This window comes from Pseudopipra pipra, chromosome 7 (genome assembly GCF_036250125.1).
Source record: "Pseudopipra pipra isolate bDixPip1 chromosome 7, bDixPip1.hap1, whole genome shotgun sequence".
Taxonomy (NCBI): domain Eukaryota; kingdom Metazoa; phylum Chordata; class Aves; order Passeriformes; family Pipridae; genus Pseudopipra; species Pseudopipra pipra.
The window spans coordinates 20,874,789-20,892,639 of NC_087555.1; the positions used below are offsets into that span (position 1 = coordinate 20,874,789).

The 17,851-nt window shown below is 38.0% G+C and overlaps 1 protein-coding gene across 5 annotated transcripts in view; it reads right to left on the reverse strand.

The window, feature by feature from the left end:
- CSRNP3 (cysteine and serine rich nuclear protein 3) overlaps positions 1 to 17,851 on the reverse strand; it is a 104,929-nt gene that overhangs the window by 65,695 nt on the left and 21,383 nt on the right. For 3 of the 5 annotated variants that reach the window (XM_064661001.1, XM_064660997.1, XM_064660998.1), the window contains exon 2: positions 10,402 to 10,573. In XM_064661001.1, the coding sequence (XP_064517071.1) occupies positions 10,402 to 10,549 (148 nt within the window). In that variant the 5' untranslated portion in view covers positions 10,550 to 10,573. Of the gene's footprint in view, positions 1 to 10,401; positions 10,574 to 15,938; positions 16,038 to 17,851 lie in introns of those variants that run through there. The other 2 variants (XM_064660996.1, XM_064661000.1) reach the window with 2 other exon arrangements.

Sequence of the window (17,851 nt, forward strand, 5' to 3'; positions counted from 1 at the left end):
CTCATTTTTTGAGAAAATTCTCACATCCTTAAAGGAAGATGAATTTACTAAAGCAAAAAACATTTTTGATGGTTACTTGAAGTCCAATAGTTCACGTAGCTTTATTCATACAGTAGCCTACTGACTTGTAATGTTAGTAAAATGCATAAATTCACAAGAATGAGCCTTGCCACTGCAAGTTCTCACAGATCACATCCTGGTAGCTATACAAATAATACATTATTATAATGCACAAAGTAATTAATTAAATTGTGTTACCTTCTTGCTAAGAACACACAATTAGACATGACAGCAAAGGCAAAAATTTTAAATAGTAGTGTAACAATGAAATGGTATCTCTGCTCCAAGATTTTTATGTCCATTCCACACTAATCACTCAAAACCAAGAATACTACTTAAGTAAAACAATGTGTAAAAGATGAAGAGCAGTAGCAGAAATCAATGGGTGTGCTTCATTTAAAAAACAAAAAGAAACTTGATCACTTTTTGGTAAAATGTAGGTCACCTATGGTTTCCATAGTAACCACTGCTGAACCATTGCTCTGCAGATGACCACTGCCTATGGCTGCTTTCCTAGCAGGTGATGTACAAACACAATCATACCTCATTGAAAATAAGAAAAGCTAAAGAAGTGCTTGGAATTGCCATTAGTCTACTTCCAAACACCACTCCTTAAAACATTTTCAAAAGCCTTTCCTAATCTCCTCACCTAGATAAAATACTCAGCTAACCAGCTGAAACCACACAAACCCTAGTTTTCAGTTCTAAAAAATCTGCTCTTTGTCTGTATCTCAAGCCTGAAATCTCCAAAATGGAGACAAACAACTTTACAAGAAGCTGTAAATACAAAAAATATTTATACAGAGCAACTCACTAAACATCAGTAACACAGAAGTCAACAAGCACTGCCATTAGGTTAAGCTTAGTTCTGTGACAACGTATTGAGTACATTCACTGCAAGTGGGAGTTAATGGGTTGGCATATTAATATTTTGCACACAAGCACACAGTGAAAACTAGTCATGTAACAAGGCTGGAGCCACGGATAACAACAGTTAAAGCCTCACTTGGGACAAAGTCATATAGTCTTCAGTCAGCTTGATAGTGAAACTTCTCACCACTATTACTCTGGGGCATATATAATTGATGATGAATTCATTAAAACACAAAAGACTCCATGTTACAAGAAGAGTGAACTGGCTTTGATAGTGAACTGGGAAACAACAGGACAAGCCAATGCCATTGATAACTGCTAAGTGGTTTTCCCCTTCAGAACAATTGTATCACTATTGTGTGAGTTCAGACTAAATGAGCTACTTCTTTTTTCACGTATTATAAAAACTCTGAATTATAAGCTTTGAGGTCTGGAAGCCACCCACATGCCTTAATGCTATTAATGCTACAAATACATTGCAGTAGGGTAGCATCAGTTTTCACCTTCATGATCAGAACACCAAAAATGCCACATATTCAGTGAACAGAAGAACGATGATCAACATTGTTGAATACCATCAGTGAAGAATCATGTCCCCTCACCTGCTTTGAAAGTTCAAAACATACAGATGAACAGGTACATGAACACAAGGCACTACAGTAAGACTGCTGAAAAGACAAACAGACAAGCCATCATTGAATGGAGACAGCTTGAGAAAGTTGTCTAGTTTCCATCAGAGCTTTAGAATCAAACAATTCATGAAGCTGTTTTTAATACACTGAATTGGCAAATTCCAAACAAACAATAGTTTGTATATATTCTCCTAACTGCAACTGCTGAAAACATCACTACAGTATTTTGTGGAGGGGATTGATACTCAATTTCTTTATGTTCCTGTAAGGATCAGGATCTCCAATACACCATCATGCTCAGTGCACACCAGTGGACTGCCATGAGCACCAGGACATCTCAAAGAGCAAGACTAGAACACATGTGGGAGATGAATCAGGGCTACAGAGGAAGAAGAAAGTAAGAAGTCAATACAGCCTCTGGCAAGCAGAATACTTTTCTTTTTCCCTAATGTTTCAGTCAAAGTTCTTGAAATTTTTGCTCATAGGTCAGTAATTCTCATGGATTTAGTCCTCCCTACAGTCCTACATTCACTGTATATCGTTACTGTCTTATAAGACTGTAAACTATTGGAGGAAGTCTGTGTTTCCTGTATGCAGATACAGCCTTTCATCTTAAGCAGTTCCAGGTCTAGGCCCAGTAGGGCCAAAAAACCCTAGTACAATACAATCATTGAAGGCTAATAAGACTGAAAACAGGAATAAGAAATACTGTTGCATCTTTCTTGTAAGCATTAAAACAGCATTTCATCAAGAAGCACCAAGAAAAGATACAACTCCTAAGTACATCTGCTTGTTAATTAATTCTGCTTTGCAAGCACAACTGCTAGTCTATTAAAACAAACAAAAAAAAAACAAACCAAAAACAAACCACAAAATGAACAACCAAACCAAATCCCATGGAAGGCTGTTCCCAGCTTACTGTTAGAGACTGAAGATCTCTTACAGCATATTAATACAAACAACAGCTGTATCAACTGATGGAGAAAAATCCTTTGACCAGGAACAAGCCACTGGATTGAAGGAACTTCTAAAAGAAGATCTACTACCAGCAGAAACTGTGCCTTTAAGTTGCTGTCCTTCTGGTGTTACCTCCCCTGAGTCATTCCTATTGCTAAATCAGTTGCTTGTGTGAGCAAAGAACAACAGAGCAACCTTCAGCAAGGAGAAAACACAACCCAATGGCTCATGTATGGAGGGTGGTACAGACTGACATTAGTTATAAAGTTTACAGTAAAGCATGATCATAGAGTGGTTTAGTTTGAAAGGTACCTTAAAGTTCATTTAGTTCCAACCTCCCCACCATGGGCAGGGATGCCACCCACGAGGATCAGGTTGCTCAGGGGCACATTTAACCTGGCCAGTAGGACAACATGCTTTGTTAAAAGCACTGAATCTAATTTGGCTTTAAATTTCAAAACATCTTAAAAGCCATCCTTACACAGACTGGTAGGAAAAGTCGTAAACTAGTATAAAATGCAGAATACATACTAAACATGGCACTAGATAACGAGAGAATATTGCAATAATCTTTCTGAAGCTTCATTTGCTTTTGTAAGAAACAATTCAAAGAAATCTGCTGAAGGGCCATTGGGACTCTCACTAGGGATAAAAGCCAGCGTTAGGATAGAGCAGAGAAAGCAAGCATGAAACATTTTTTTCAGACAAAAATGAAGCTATTCAAAGTCATAAACTGGTAACAGAAAAATCCATTTTCCCCTCCTTCTTGATTTGATTCACCAATTATTTCCCTACAGAAGCTACTATAATGGTATCAGGCCACCCACAGTTTCACTGGTATCCAAATGTTGTCATAATGCTGCTTCTTATCTGAAGAACAGGACAGTGACTTTTAGTACCCAAGACATCCTAAGGTTTTTTACCCTTAGAAATACATTTTAAAATTCTGATCTTATTTGCTAAAGACCATGAAGCAAGTCTTCACTAAAAGTAAGCTCATCTACGTCCCAACCTTATGGTTTCTCCAGAGAAGGAGGTTGGCTGAGTTAGTTCAAATTCAAGCTAAAAGAAGAACTTCTGAAAGAATTTTCAAGACTGTGGGCTTAGGTATGTTCCTTTATGTCAAGAAATCCATGCTCATCATGATTTCGCATTTTTAAAATTGCATGCATGAGTCTCTGGTGAGAGAACAAATAAAACTTCACATTCTATACATTAGACCATAAAGTTATTTAAATTATTTTGCGTGTTGTAATAGCATCTAAAGACAGCAACTGCTATAAAAAGTCCAAAATCAGGGGCTAAAGGTTGATCTGGTACACTACTTCAGTTGTGGATCTAATTTTTACTCTGTTTAACAAACCAAGGGCAATATCCAACAATTCTGTTTAATTTTTATCAAATCTCACAGAAAACAACCCATCAGCAAACATAATTTCATACACTGTTAGCATCATTCTGAACTAGAGATCCCAGATTTGCCTGCAGAAGATGGTTCCAGACCTGCTGACTGTACATACTCCTGAATATGGACCAGAATTTATTCGTATGTTCTTAGTGCAAGGTGCTTTCTCTAACTGATAAATACAGAACAGATCCGGAAGTGCTACAGAATCTCAATCAACATTTCCCAGTAATTTTCTAATTTGTTTTCGAAATATGTTCCATACACATCAATGTAGTGAGAGAGGATGACTCACTTCAATTAAGAATTTGCAAACTCCTGGAGCATTAAATTCCTTTGATCTTGATAAACTGGCTCATTCTCATTCTGTTCATTAGCCCCCCCTCTTTTCCCAGTTTTGAGCCAGCCAATCTGTAGCCTTTTCTGCAAGCTGACATATTTACTAAGTAAAATCTGTTACCACTGCTTTCTTGCTCCTAATGAAAAACACCCTGTTGCTTGTCAAGCTTCTAATCTTGGGGAACCTCCTTCTCTCTTTTCCTTCATACATGACATAGTGAACAAGCTGTCTTCCCACCCTGATCAGCTCTTCATTAGCTCCTCTCTGTATTTCCCCAGTAACCACAAACTGCTGACCTGTGCATTCTGTTCTTTTTTTTTTTTTGACTCCCACCTAACAAAATTTCATCAAGTACCATTTTGCTGATGACTTGCAAAAACTGCCAAAGAATCTCTGAAAACAATCCAATGGTGTTGCTTTGAACCATGTCTTGATAAGTACATTTCTTAAGGGTTAACCTGGAAATGTAAATATCTACATGACTTGAGAAATAAGAACGTCTTAAATTGTAGTATAAATTATCATTAATTTTACAGACAGTTATTTGGCAACTGTAATAGGGCTATTTTCTATCTCAAAAATTAGTGTATGTGGAGTCTGCCACAAACAGGTATCCACATTTAGACAGCAATTCAACTTCAACACTGATTAGCGAAAAGCATCTTGATATTTTCACTCTACTCCTTTGATGGAAAAATACTGTACAGCCCAAAAAAATCCTTTAGTACTTGATTCTTTACCAATCAAAATCACGGTTGTCATAGAAACTGTAAAAACTGAAGTCAGTCATGACATAACAACAGGGTAATGGAAAATGTCTGCAGGCTCAGGTTTTTGTATTGGAGATGTTTCTGTGAATTTAACTAGGGAGCCAAGCAGTTTCCCAAATCCAACAAAGAATATTATAACAACACGTATTATTATTGTTTTTTATAATCTTTTCAGTCTGAAAAGTGACAGTATTTATCACTCCTGCTCTACACACTGGCTACATTAACAGCAAACAGATCCTTCCCAAAACATTCAGTGCTATAAGGGGACAGAATTTCTCTCATCACACATCTCAGATACCCTGGAGGGACTTTTGGTCAGTGTTCTTAGCATTCCTGAGATCCCAGTTTTGGCATTTTAAATTGATGCAAACCACTTTAAAAATCTATATTGCCATTAGTTTCTGTCTCTTGCATATGCTGTTCAGAAAAGGACTTCTAATTTGCAGGCCTCTGCCCCAACCCAAGGTGATTCAGCTTCATTCTAAACATTATTTCAGGTTTTTTCCCCCATGACATGAAACTCTGTAAAATAAAACTCTACTCCTGACTAACAAAGGCTACAAGAGCCTTTCCATTTCCCAGAGCTAATTCACAGACCAACTCCACACAACAGAGTTCTTCCGCCTTTTACTGGAACCACTTGACACTTCATAATTACTAACTGACAGGGCTTACTGCAACCACTTGCCTGTTAAGCAGAGACCATCCTGCTGAAAAGAAAATAATCATAATACACAGAAATACTGTAGGGCTGGCCTCACTGCAGATGAGCAAACTGAGTAGCTTAACCACAAATAACATGAAAGGCAGCAATGTGAATGTGGAAGTACTCAGATCTTTAAAAAACCAATAATCTCAGAGCCTTGAATTAAATTTTGTGATGAAATTTAAGAGACTTTTTGTTTCAGCTAGTTTCCTAAGACATATTTTCGCCTTTAATTTATTTTTTCAAAATAACTAGGTACACATATTTTGAATAGAGAGCAAACAGGTACTTGCATTCCCTATGCTTTTCTAGAATTATCTTAAATAAACTCTGTTTTATCATGATTGCATCTAGCCATTTCCAGACCTGTTAAACTGGTCACTGACACCCACACCACACCCCCATCCCCGCCTTGCTTAAGAATTAATTTAATGGCAGGGGTGAGCATAGTTGGTATGTAACATGCTTCAGCAATCTACAAACGTTTAACTGACATAGAGAAACTTTCCAGTTGCATCGAAGTTAAAAGTTTGAGCCAGTGAAATTCACCTGTTCCCTAACCCTGAGTTTAGAAGAAAAAGTTATGATTTAAAACAAAGGGAAATCCTGATTCCAGAAAATAACTAGCGAACAACCCATGAGTAAAATAGTAAACTTTTTTAAGGGAACAAAGGAAAAAAATACAAATCAAATGTCCTTTAAAAAATGGCATGACATTTGTTTACTGCATTATATAGTGCAGGCTTCTTATTGGAAAAGTGCCTGATTCACACCAATCCTAAACCTCAGGGGGAGAGAGACAGATATATTTCTTTAGTTACCATGATTGGGACCCTACTCAACAACATGGATAAACCCCCATAGCTTCTTACTCTTCAGTTCTATGGCATTCTCTCAGACTTTACAGTTAAAATATCACTCAACGCTTCTGATTGCCATTACCACATTTACTGCACTTGTACATATACATGTACAACATGTGCATATATCTATGTAATTTGACAAAGCTTATATACATATATAGTTACACTTTTTTTTCACACTATAAATATATGCATATGTGTTTACATGCAGCAGACCTGTATCTTTGATTCTGAAAAAGGCATATTCATTTCCATGGATGCCACTGAGGAAATGAAAAGCAATATAAGGGTACTGTAACAATTTAACTGATTTGGATATGCACACTTATTTTTTAATAAAACATGCTACCACAGGAAAATAAATATAAATATTAATGTATAATATTGAGTATTAATTATTAACAGCAGCCTTCATCTACATTCAGCTTCTAAAATACTGTTATAACTTTCCACTGTCACAAAGAATTACTGTGTACTGACAGGGTTTACTGGAGCTCATGGCACAATAAAGAATTTTTTAGATTGCTGTTGTGTGTCTCAGCAGTCCCTTGGAGAAGCAATGAATCTGCACATGTATTGATAAATAAGAGTAGGAAGAATTTATATGAATCTTTTTAGATTTTTCTGAACAGCAGAATGGCTTTGGGCACACATTAGGAGAGCAGACTTCATGGAACACCATGTGTACAGAATAAACACATTACTGCATAAAGTGGGCTGAGGAGGTAAGAATTTTACACTCATCTCAGATGAGGCTAGAGCAAACATGCCTTACATATTCTAAAAGCCTGCTGTTTTGTGTGTAACATATGCTTGTGAGGATAGAGTTGTTTGCAACAGCAAGTGTTTTCTTATTTTGCTCCATATTCGAATGTTATGCAATGCAATCTTGCAACCTCCTTACACACACACAAAAAAAATCTTTATTTGGAAATATTCTTACTGATTTCCATTTTACATCTAGGGATTTTGGACTGTTAATAAACTGGGCATTTGGATTTTGCAGAAGCTGATGACTAATAGAAAATAACCACAACAGAGGACAGGAATCAGAAAACCACTACTATCAGAATCTGATTGTAAAGAAATGAGTTTTAATACAAAATGCACAATTCTAGATTCTCCAAAAAATCTTCAGTAAGTAGTAATCTGTTGCAGCAATCACTCCAATAAACCCATTCTTCCCAGAAAAATATAAAACTGTACTTCCAAAAACCAACAGATTACTGTAGAATTTTGAAAACCACTCTGTCAAGAACGAAACAATGAAAATAAATAAATAAATGAAAATCCCAAACCAAAACAAAACGCCAAACCAACCAAAAATCAAAACCACATAAAAATGGAAAACAAATTAAAGCTAAACAAAATAAATGTATCTGCATCATGCCCTGAAACCTATTCAGTAGACAAAAGCACTGGCAGACTGTGAAATAGAAAAAATTCCAGGCTGAAAATTCTATCACTAAATTTGGAGAGTTCAAGTTCTAAAAGCCAACATCAAGAGCCTCAAGCACCATTAAAGCAGGGTAATGAGTTGGGGAGGGGGGGAGTGGGACATCTCCTATCTACCTGTGTCTCAAATCATCCCAGTCTTTGTTCTTCCCACTAGCACTCTACATTCAGCAAGAAGCCTACAGAAAACCTGGGCTTTTCAAACCCAGTAAGTACTGGTCTGCCATCTGTATTCACAGAGGTGAAGCAGAGATGAAAGTATCAAATCAGAACACAGGATGAACACATAGATTTTGCAGTAAAAAGGGGCAAATAGATCTCAGAGATAGTAAACTGATAAAGCAAAACACAGTTCCCTACAGATTATCAGACCAGGCCCAAAAGCAGTCTAGTTGTGGATTCACAGCACTGTACAAACTGCTTCTGGACATGTGCTTGCTGCTACCACTCTCAGCTTACCAGTGAACTTGGCTCTGGAACAAGAACAAGCAGTGCTACTTCAGCTCTCTCTGAACCTCTGATGCACGTAAGCTATAAACTCACAGATGATTCAGGTTGGAAAGGACTTCAGCAGGTCTCTAGTCCAACCTCCTGCTCAAGGATGGCTGAGATATCAGATAAGGCTGCTCACAACTTTAGCCAGCCAAGTCTTAAGAATCTGTAAGGAGAGAGACTAGACGGCCTCTCTGGGCAACCTTTTCCAGTGCCTGGCTACCCTCAAGGAGAAAAGTTTCTCCTTATATCCAGCCGGAACACATCTTGTTTCAATCTACATTGGTTCCTCACTCTCCCATCACTGACCACTAGGAAGAGCTGCACACATTCTGCGTGAGCTCCTCAAAGGTACTGCACGATTTCTACTGGGTCCACCCAGAGCCTTCCCTTTGCCAGGCTGAACATGGTCAGGTTCCTCATTCTCTCCTCATATGGTGAACACTCCAGCCCCCTCATGACCTTGGTGATCCTCTGCTGCACTTGCTCCATTTTATCAGTCTTGCACTGTGGGACCAAACCTGGACACAGTTCTCTAGGTCAGTTCCCAGCCTGTGTCACTGGAGGAGTTTTTCCTTCCCAGGTACATAGCTGTATTTGTCTTTGCTGAATTTTGCATGTCTCCTGTCAGCCTGTTCCTCCAGTCTGCCCAGGTCCCTCTGAATGGGAGTTTTTCTCTTAAGGGCACCAACCATTCCCCTCAGTGTGGTTCTCTGCAAATGATGTAAGTCACTGTCACCTCCTTCAGGTGATCAGTAAAGATGTTAAGAACAACATGTTTCAGAACAGATTCCTGTGGTGCCCAGTCAAAGTAAAACACAATCCCTTCACCACCACCCTCAGCTGAACATCCAGGTCCTCAGAGTACTTTTGAAAAGTCTGCTCTAAGAAAAGGTGGTACAGAAGTATCTCTTACTCAGAGGAGTCTTTTTCCTTTTGGGATAAGGAGCTACACTAATTCCATTGACAGTTATAATTCACAAATAGCTCTGACCTAGCTTTATTAGGCTAGAAAATACCTAAAATTCTAAAAAATGGAGACACTCTTCTTGCTGCTACATATGAACTGTCAAATAAAGTCCAAATCACTTACTGCTACTTATTTACACACTGTTTAATGCAAATATGAAGCTTTATATAGTCCGCAATTTATGACAGTTTAGTAACTGGTAATCTCAACCTGAGAAGTCAGAAGAAAAATATGCTGTAAATTAACTATTCATGTTCAGCTGTTGGAGTGGGAACAAGAAAAGGATTTTCGTCCTCCAAGTGTCTCATGGAGACATCAAATATGAATCTAACACCCTCTCAGGGAGGATTATAAATTTCTTCATCTGTTTACTCCTGTAACGAGTGAAAGAAAAAGACTGAAAGTCGTATGGTTGCACTGGCTCAGGGGGCAGGATGACTGATCAGATTCTGTCACAGATGGCGTACTCTACTCTCAACTCCGAACACACAGCACTAAGCAGAAGCACTGGCCTTCAAAGGTAGTTACTGCTGGTATTAGCTCTCCCCCCAAATCATCACCCAAAATGGAAGACATACTCATATATACTTAAAACATTTCATACTAACTAGATATGAGTGATAAAGCATAAAAGTGGAGTTTCCTCTGAAACTCACTTTGACATACAAATTTTCACAGAAACAATTACCAGATTAAATAGTTCTTTTTCAAAAATAAGTACTTCCTCACGGTGTCAGCATTTAAATGTAATAAAACAGAAAAACACTTCAAAATAAAAGCAGATAGCCTTCACTGTATTTCTTACAAGTAAAATGAGCCTTTCTTAGCTTGTATAAAAAGCAGTATCGTGCCTGACATATCACTTTAGTACTTACGAGTAAAATGATTAGAAGTGGATGGATGGACATTACTTCCACTGTCAGCACTTTCACTGCTAGACATGTCATCATCTGATTCCCACACACAGGAACAGGGTGAGGTGCCACCAACTTCTTCAAACTTCCTCTTTAAAATTCCACTCATCGCTGCAATGCTCTCAACATACACCTGTAACAGGAACAGAGGCAATGAGGCACTGACACACCTGTCTCCTGTGCAGGTCTTCCAATTCATTCACCCTGGAAGAGTTCACATACCAATCAGATGCTACTACCTGTAGCTAAACGGCTCCTTACCAAGAGTTTTAAACAACTTTTCCAAGAAGGAGTCAAAAAACCCCTATCGGTATATTTATCATCCGTCATGTAAATTTATCATCTGTAATGTAGATGCTACCTGTATTCTGCCAGTGCAGACAAAATTCTATAACCAATCTCATGTGTAAATATATATATATTTCAGTCACGCAGCAATTTTGGGCCAAGCATAAAGTATACATACTCCAATATAATTCATCAAAAATGTGCCTTTATACAACACTTAGAAACTTACTTGGCACCAAGAAACATCACATGACAAAAATCAGTGTTCACTAATTAATATAGTTCAGAAAAAAATATTCTCTTTTGATTTATTTTAAAGGTCTGATTTATGTAATACTCAGTACTAACAAATGCCCACATTTGCAATTAGATTTGAGAGCTGTATGACACACTTAGCATCAGGGCAGGCCCTGCAAACACAGTTCTGGCTCATTTTGTCATTTTAATTTATGCAGGAGTTCCTTGCATAGCCTTTTTGAAATTCAGATATGAGTACTGGCACACATGTAGACTATTTCCATTCAAACAAGTATCAAGGGACTGAATCTATCCTTATGGACTTGACTTCCTAATAACATTGCCCAACAAAGCCAGAGTCATGTTGAATATTCCTTATTGTTTCTCTTTCATATATAACAGCTGATCTTCATATACCCATTTATAAAATACCAAGCAGAAAAATATCAAGATATTTTAAAGCAATTCCTAGATCATTTTAACACATCTGATGTGCTGAAACATTTTTTCTCTATCTTTAATTAAAAAATATCTTGTTAGTTTACTATCACCATCACTACTGATTACATTCTACTGAAGACTGAAAATTAATTCTAAGATCTCAAGTTAAAAGTTACAGATAACATCTCCTCTCTGACTAGGCTTATCAGTGAAACGCTGTTGTAAATAGCTGGGGAAAAAAGGCTGCTGTTTGATGCTTTTAAGCGTATAGTACCAAAAGTTCTCAGGCTTCTGAATGCCACTGCCTTCATCTTGTTAAGCTGCCAATTCAATTGATTTTATAACAAAGTTATTTCCTCCAGTAAGCTTCACTCTACCTTTATGGATGTGTCTAAATTAGAGAAAAGATTTCAGTATAGAGTGGAATCCTGACATAATGCTAAGAACAGATGCTGCATAAACATGACTTTCAGCTCCCAACTTGTTCATATGCAGAGCACACTAAAAATTAAATAACGAATATATTGGGTTTAATACTCTCAGTAAGACAGCTTTGAATGCATATGCTCACCATGACTTTCTCAGCTTGTTTTACTATTTATGAAAAAAATGTTTTCCTGAAAGGGATTTCTTCAGGCTAAATATATGACTCAAATAGAATATGCTTAGATCTCAACCTCTGCCCTTTTGTCCAAAAATGAATTGCTATGAACTGCAAAGAAAGGATTGTATTTTTATTCTGAGGACATGGAAAGGAGAATTTAGCATCACTTTGTAATAACCTTTGCAAAAAATGTAAGAATACATGACATTTTTATGAATCAACCTTTAGTAAAAACACATTTACACACGGAAAAAAAAAGAAAGAAAAGAACTTAAACACACACACACTGAAACTCCACAATTATAAAGAGGGGGAAGAAACCCCTTACCCCCTCCCTGAAAAACAGATTTAGAAACAACTCCTCTGAATTGTCCCCCACATCCTCACTATATCTCTTGCCAACTACCTTTTCCATTGCCTCCTGCAGTGCTTACAGCACTGAAATTGTGAAATCACCATTATTTCCATGGCAACAGCCTGCAATATCAAATCCACAGGATTACAGCTTGACTGCAGAAGAGGGTAAAGAAGCAGCTGGAGTGTGAGAAAGAAAATGCTTACACTCAAACATCTCAGTGAAGAGGGTGAGAAATGGGCTGACAAAGAGTTTATCGTACAAGCGAGACCTAAATCACATCCATGTCTGTGCCCATTGAAATTGTGGCTACAAGAGTTGTGGAGTTCCAGATCCAAAGAACCTCAGTCAAAAGTGTACTGCAAGGCAAACCTAATAGCTGCAATCATCACTAGTGCACAGACTGTCAGAGAGCAAGATCCGATTTCATAGCCTGAGATGATTTCCAGACAAAAGCCCTTTTGTCAGACACTGTCTTCCACCCGATACCACACAGTGACTGGATGACTAATGTGCATCTTGCACATCAGTAAAGCCGTTGCAGATAGAGAGTCTCAACAGCCAGAACTGTTCACAAGAAGTGGCACAAACAAATATTTTTCACAACAAAGGGTTTTAAATTTACTTGCTTTCAGTACAGCCTACATTTGCAACAAGTGCCACAACCTGGTAGCAAAGCCATTTCATTAAGATTTATAGAATGAACCATAACAAATTATTCCCAGGATCATTGGAAATGGCATATAGGTTAGCTCTACACCCAGCCTGCTGATTTAGATAAGCCAGGAGGTACAGGAATACTGCAGAACCTGCATATCACCACAACACAAAGAAGGCACAACTATCCATTATATATATATTTAGTGTGACTGTTGCCTGATTTTGTTCTGAATATCTTCTACAAAGATTATTGAGAAGGTTGTTTGACAAAATAGTTGCGATACAATTTAGGTGTTGCCACTTTCCCGAAATCTGTTGATTCTAATCTTTCTGCTATCAAGTCTCCCCAGGAAAATGTTACGTGGGGGAAAGGAGACACTTCCATTATTTAAGAGCTTGGCTATCACACAGATAGATTAGAGAGTATTTAAAACTGTTTATATACACTACGTACCAGCGGGAGATCCCTTCAGAATAACATCTGTATAAACAGATGCCTCTCCATAAGCCAATATTCTTCAGAAAGAGGCACATCTGCACAGTAGCACACAAGGCATGTTCTATCTGATTGCCTTGTTTACACAGGCATCCCGCAGTACCTGCGAGACCCACTTCTCCAGGAACCAGGACATATGAAGCATGGGACACACAACCCAGTGCTGTTTATGACAGTGTTATTCTGCTCTCTGCTCATTATGTGGTATATCCCAGTGGAAGGCAGGGATATATGCCAGAGACCAACAAGAATAAGCAACAGTTAAACTTCTATCAGCAATGAGGCAACAAAGTTAGTGATATCACGAAAGGTTCCTTAAGTCCACAATCAGGAAACCAGGACTCAACTCAACTGAGCTCAACTGAATTGGTCTTTGTCCTGCACCATAATTACAACTGAATAGGTAATCTCACATTTTGGGGAATCAAACTGAAGCAACTGCAGTCTCAAAGAAATCTGAATCCAACCTCATCTGAACAGAAGACCCTCCAAGTTTAAGGGATAAGGCACCAAAGATGTACAAAAGTCAACTTTTCAATACATGAATGGAAAGCAAAACTATACATAAATCTTGTATCCGATAAGAGGAATCTTACAGATAATGTAAGTACACAGCAGTACAATTTTGCTAACACAAGTCACTTAGGGCACATGAAAAAGTACCACCACACAGGATGGGAAAACTCAAACACAGAAGTACTGCAGCAATATGTGTATTCTGAAAAAAAAAAAGAGCAAATGTACATAGGTATAGAATCCAGTACACAGAAGTCCACAACTGACTACAGGAACTAGACAACATAACTAAGAAAAACAAATGCAGAGTGGTGAAAGAATATTCTTGGACTTCCAGTAAGACACCAGTGAGGTTCAGCCTTCACAGGCAAATACTGAAAAACAACCACCAGCTACAGTTAAGAGATCTGCTATATGAAACTTACCCATTTGGTTAAAAAGAGCAAAAGTTGTCTTGAAAAGTTCAATTAGAAACAGACCTTTCTGGATGATTACTAAATAGCTGTCTGGTAGCTATGATTCATTTGGAGCAGCATCCTGCTGATTCACACAACTGAGTAACAAGCAGGCACTGGAAGCTTTCCTGTTTGTTGATATATCCTTCACACAAAAAATCCTTGCACAGTGATGTGATACATCATCCTCTGCCATCCCTCACCGTGCTCATGTGCCATTAATCCACGGCAAAGCAAAACAAAGTTGAAAAGGAGGGAGCAGAGTATTAAAGCAAGGAAAACCAGCTAACACACAATGCTGTGAGCTCTAGGTCAAACACCAATTGCCTGACACAGTTTCTTCAAGAAAATGGCAATCTGACACAGCAGAAGCATATGATGGATGTGGGCTGCAAGAAGGATACATCTTTCTTAAACATCTCCCCCATTCATTTTTTCCTCCTTTCTTTCCTAGTTTTCCTCCACCCTGAAGAAACTACTCCTACAAAGAGATCATTTCTCTACTTCTCTAGCTGCAGGTATGCTGACTGCAGGTCCTCAGAGCTCCATGGCAACAGGCTTTGCCTTGCTATGATGTCAGATAATTGGCAGGCACCATATATTTAAAAAGTTCAGAGGCAACATGTTATTACTAGAAGACAAAAATCCCATGTAAATGTGGGGGATATATTTAAAACAGTCACAATACTACCTGGAACCTACGAAGTAAAATAATGTAAAAGTCTGGCTGGTTTGATTTTTTTCTGGTACCTAAAAAGGCTGGAAATTTTAGAAAATCTTCACAACAATCTCGTTGCAGCAGGCATCTCCAAATCCCAGTAAAAATCCCCAAAAGAGTAACGTTAGAATTACTGAGGGAATGAAGGGGAGGGAAACAGTGCGTTCATATACCAGTGCTCCCAAGAGGAAATTTTTATGGCATTGCGACAACATACACTGCCAAACTTGTTCTACAAAACCTAACTTTAAGTTGCGATATCCTCAGTGTCTCACTGACACACATATGGACAGAAAAAAAGTAAACCAAAAAGTAACCCACCAAAAAAAAAAAAGGCTCCGGGACCACATTAGATAACCATTGTAAGGAGAGGTAAAAGCATGTCTCCTAACTTGCACTTCAGCTATTGCTTTGAAATGTGCTAAAAGATACTACTATAACAGACAAAATGAAAATAAGGGAATTGACAAAACCTTTCTGCAGTGGTGTCGTGGTTTTACACCAGCCAGCAAATAAATACCCTGCAGCTGCTCACTCACTCCCCCTCCCCACCCTGCAGTGGGAGAATTAAAAATAAAAAAGATAAACCTCGTGGGTTGAGATAAGAATCATTTGATAACTGAAACAAAAGTTAATAATAACAACAACAACAATAATTGCAATTATAAGGAGAGGGAGAGAGCAACAGATCCCAAGACAGACAAGTGATGCACAACACATCTGCTCACCACTCTCTGACTGATGCCCAGCCTGTCCCCAAGCAGTGACTGGCCTCCTTCCATGTAAGTCCCCCAGTTTATATGCTGGACATGACGATCTGTGGTATGGAATATCCCTTTGGCCAGTTCAGGTCAGCCATCCTGGCCATGCTCACCACAGCTCCTTGTGCAGCTCCTCACTGAGAGGGCAGAAGACACCGAAAAGTCTTTGACTTAGGGTAAGCACCACTTGACAACAACTGTTGATAACAGTGTGTTATCAACATCATTCTCATACTGAATCCAAAAAGCAGTAAACCAGCTACTGAGAATAAAGCAAACTCTTTCCCAGACAAAATCAGGACAAGTCACAAAGACAAAACCAAAGATATTTTCATTCTTGCCAAAATCTTCAAATAAATGTTTTGCAATATTCAGCACTCTAGTGTACAGCTCATACATCATCACTTGGGAAACTGAACAAGCATGGAATATACCTATGAAGACAAACATCAAGCATGTACCATATGCAGTAAATAATAAAATAGGACCCTGCTTCAAATTACATATCCTCCTGAGTTAGAGAAAAGGCTCACTACAGAAATCAGTTATTGACTAAAGCTCAGGAAAAATCAAGAGAAAAAAAGCCCAAGAATACATTGGCACTTGGGGTTGGGGGGCACAGGGAAGGGAAGAAATCTAATTACTTGTTTCTTTGATTCATTTTTGAAGCCTTATTTTGTACCAATTCCTTCTTGAGATCTGATCACATTTCATGATAAAATCTATCTGGATAAAAAATTTTTTATCTGAAAATAGAAACAAAAATAAACATAAAAGGCAGGCATTAAATAAATACCTGTCCTATGAGTCACACTGCATTTTGCTTTGTCTCAAATGTATCATCTGAAAATACAGAAAAATTTAAAGTCTGTAGCAGCAACAGAGATTCTCTTCTGAACATAAAACACTTCTAAGCAAATGACTTCAAACTGAACAGGAGGATGCAGAAAACAGATGTTACACATAAAACATTACTGCAAAGTACTCATCACAAACAACTCCCACCCACTGGCCAGTCAGCATGTACTATAACATGCTAGGGAGACTTGGCAAATAATTTCACAGTCAAATCATGAATATTGATGCTCACAAGTAGAGATGTTTGGGTTATTTGTTGTGATTAATACTGTTTTTGAATTTAGATCTTTTTCTTAGCTTGCAAACAAAGCTTCATTTTTTTTAAAGACATTTTTTCTACCTGTGAATAAATGTCAGCAGCAGAGATGGTTGTGAACTAATCAACGTGCTTGCTTGGTTCCACATATTGCACTGAATTATTGTTCTGTGTAACTGACAGTTTTAAATTTGGGAGGGGAGAAGGTAGTCAAATGCAAAAGCACCTTCAGTGATGTCATCACTCACAAAAAGAATATTATTTGCCTCTAAAAATGACTATTCATGTAAAGAACTGCATTAATGCAGACAAAAAAAATCATTTGCATGTATGCTTACAAACAGTGAACAACAGAGGTACACGAACATGAATCAAACAGCTGTTCAGAATTCAAATTAACGCTTGCAATACATGTTTTGCTGTATTTGGCAGCTCTAATCACAAGCACCAGTTGCCAGAGGTAGGCTTGGGTAGTTTCAGTACTACAATCTGTGAAACTTAAAAACACATAGCAAGCTAATCCCACTTAAGAGACTACACTGTATAGGCACAGGGAATACCATTAGTATAATCTTACTCATATATTTGTGCTTACAGCAGTGGTCAAGTTACACAAACATAAAACAGAAAAAGCCTTTCTCTCTTTGACTGCTTCTATCTAAGTCCACAGTACCAAGTAAATCCTGCAGGATAAGATTGCACAATTCAACCTGGGGAATCTGTTCTGGCATCCAAGCCAAATCCTGCCAAGTCTGCTCTTTGCAGG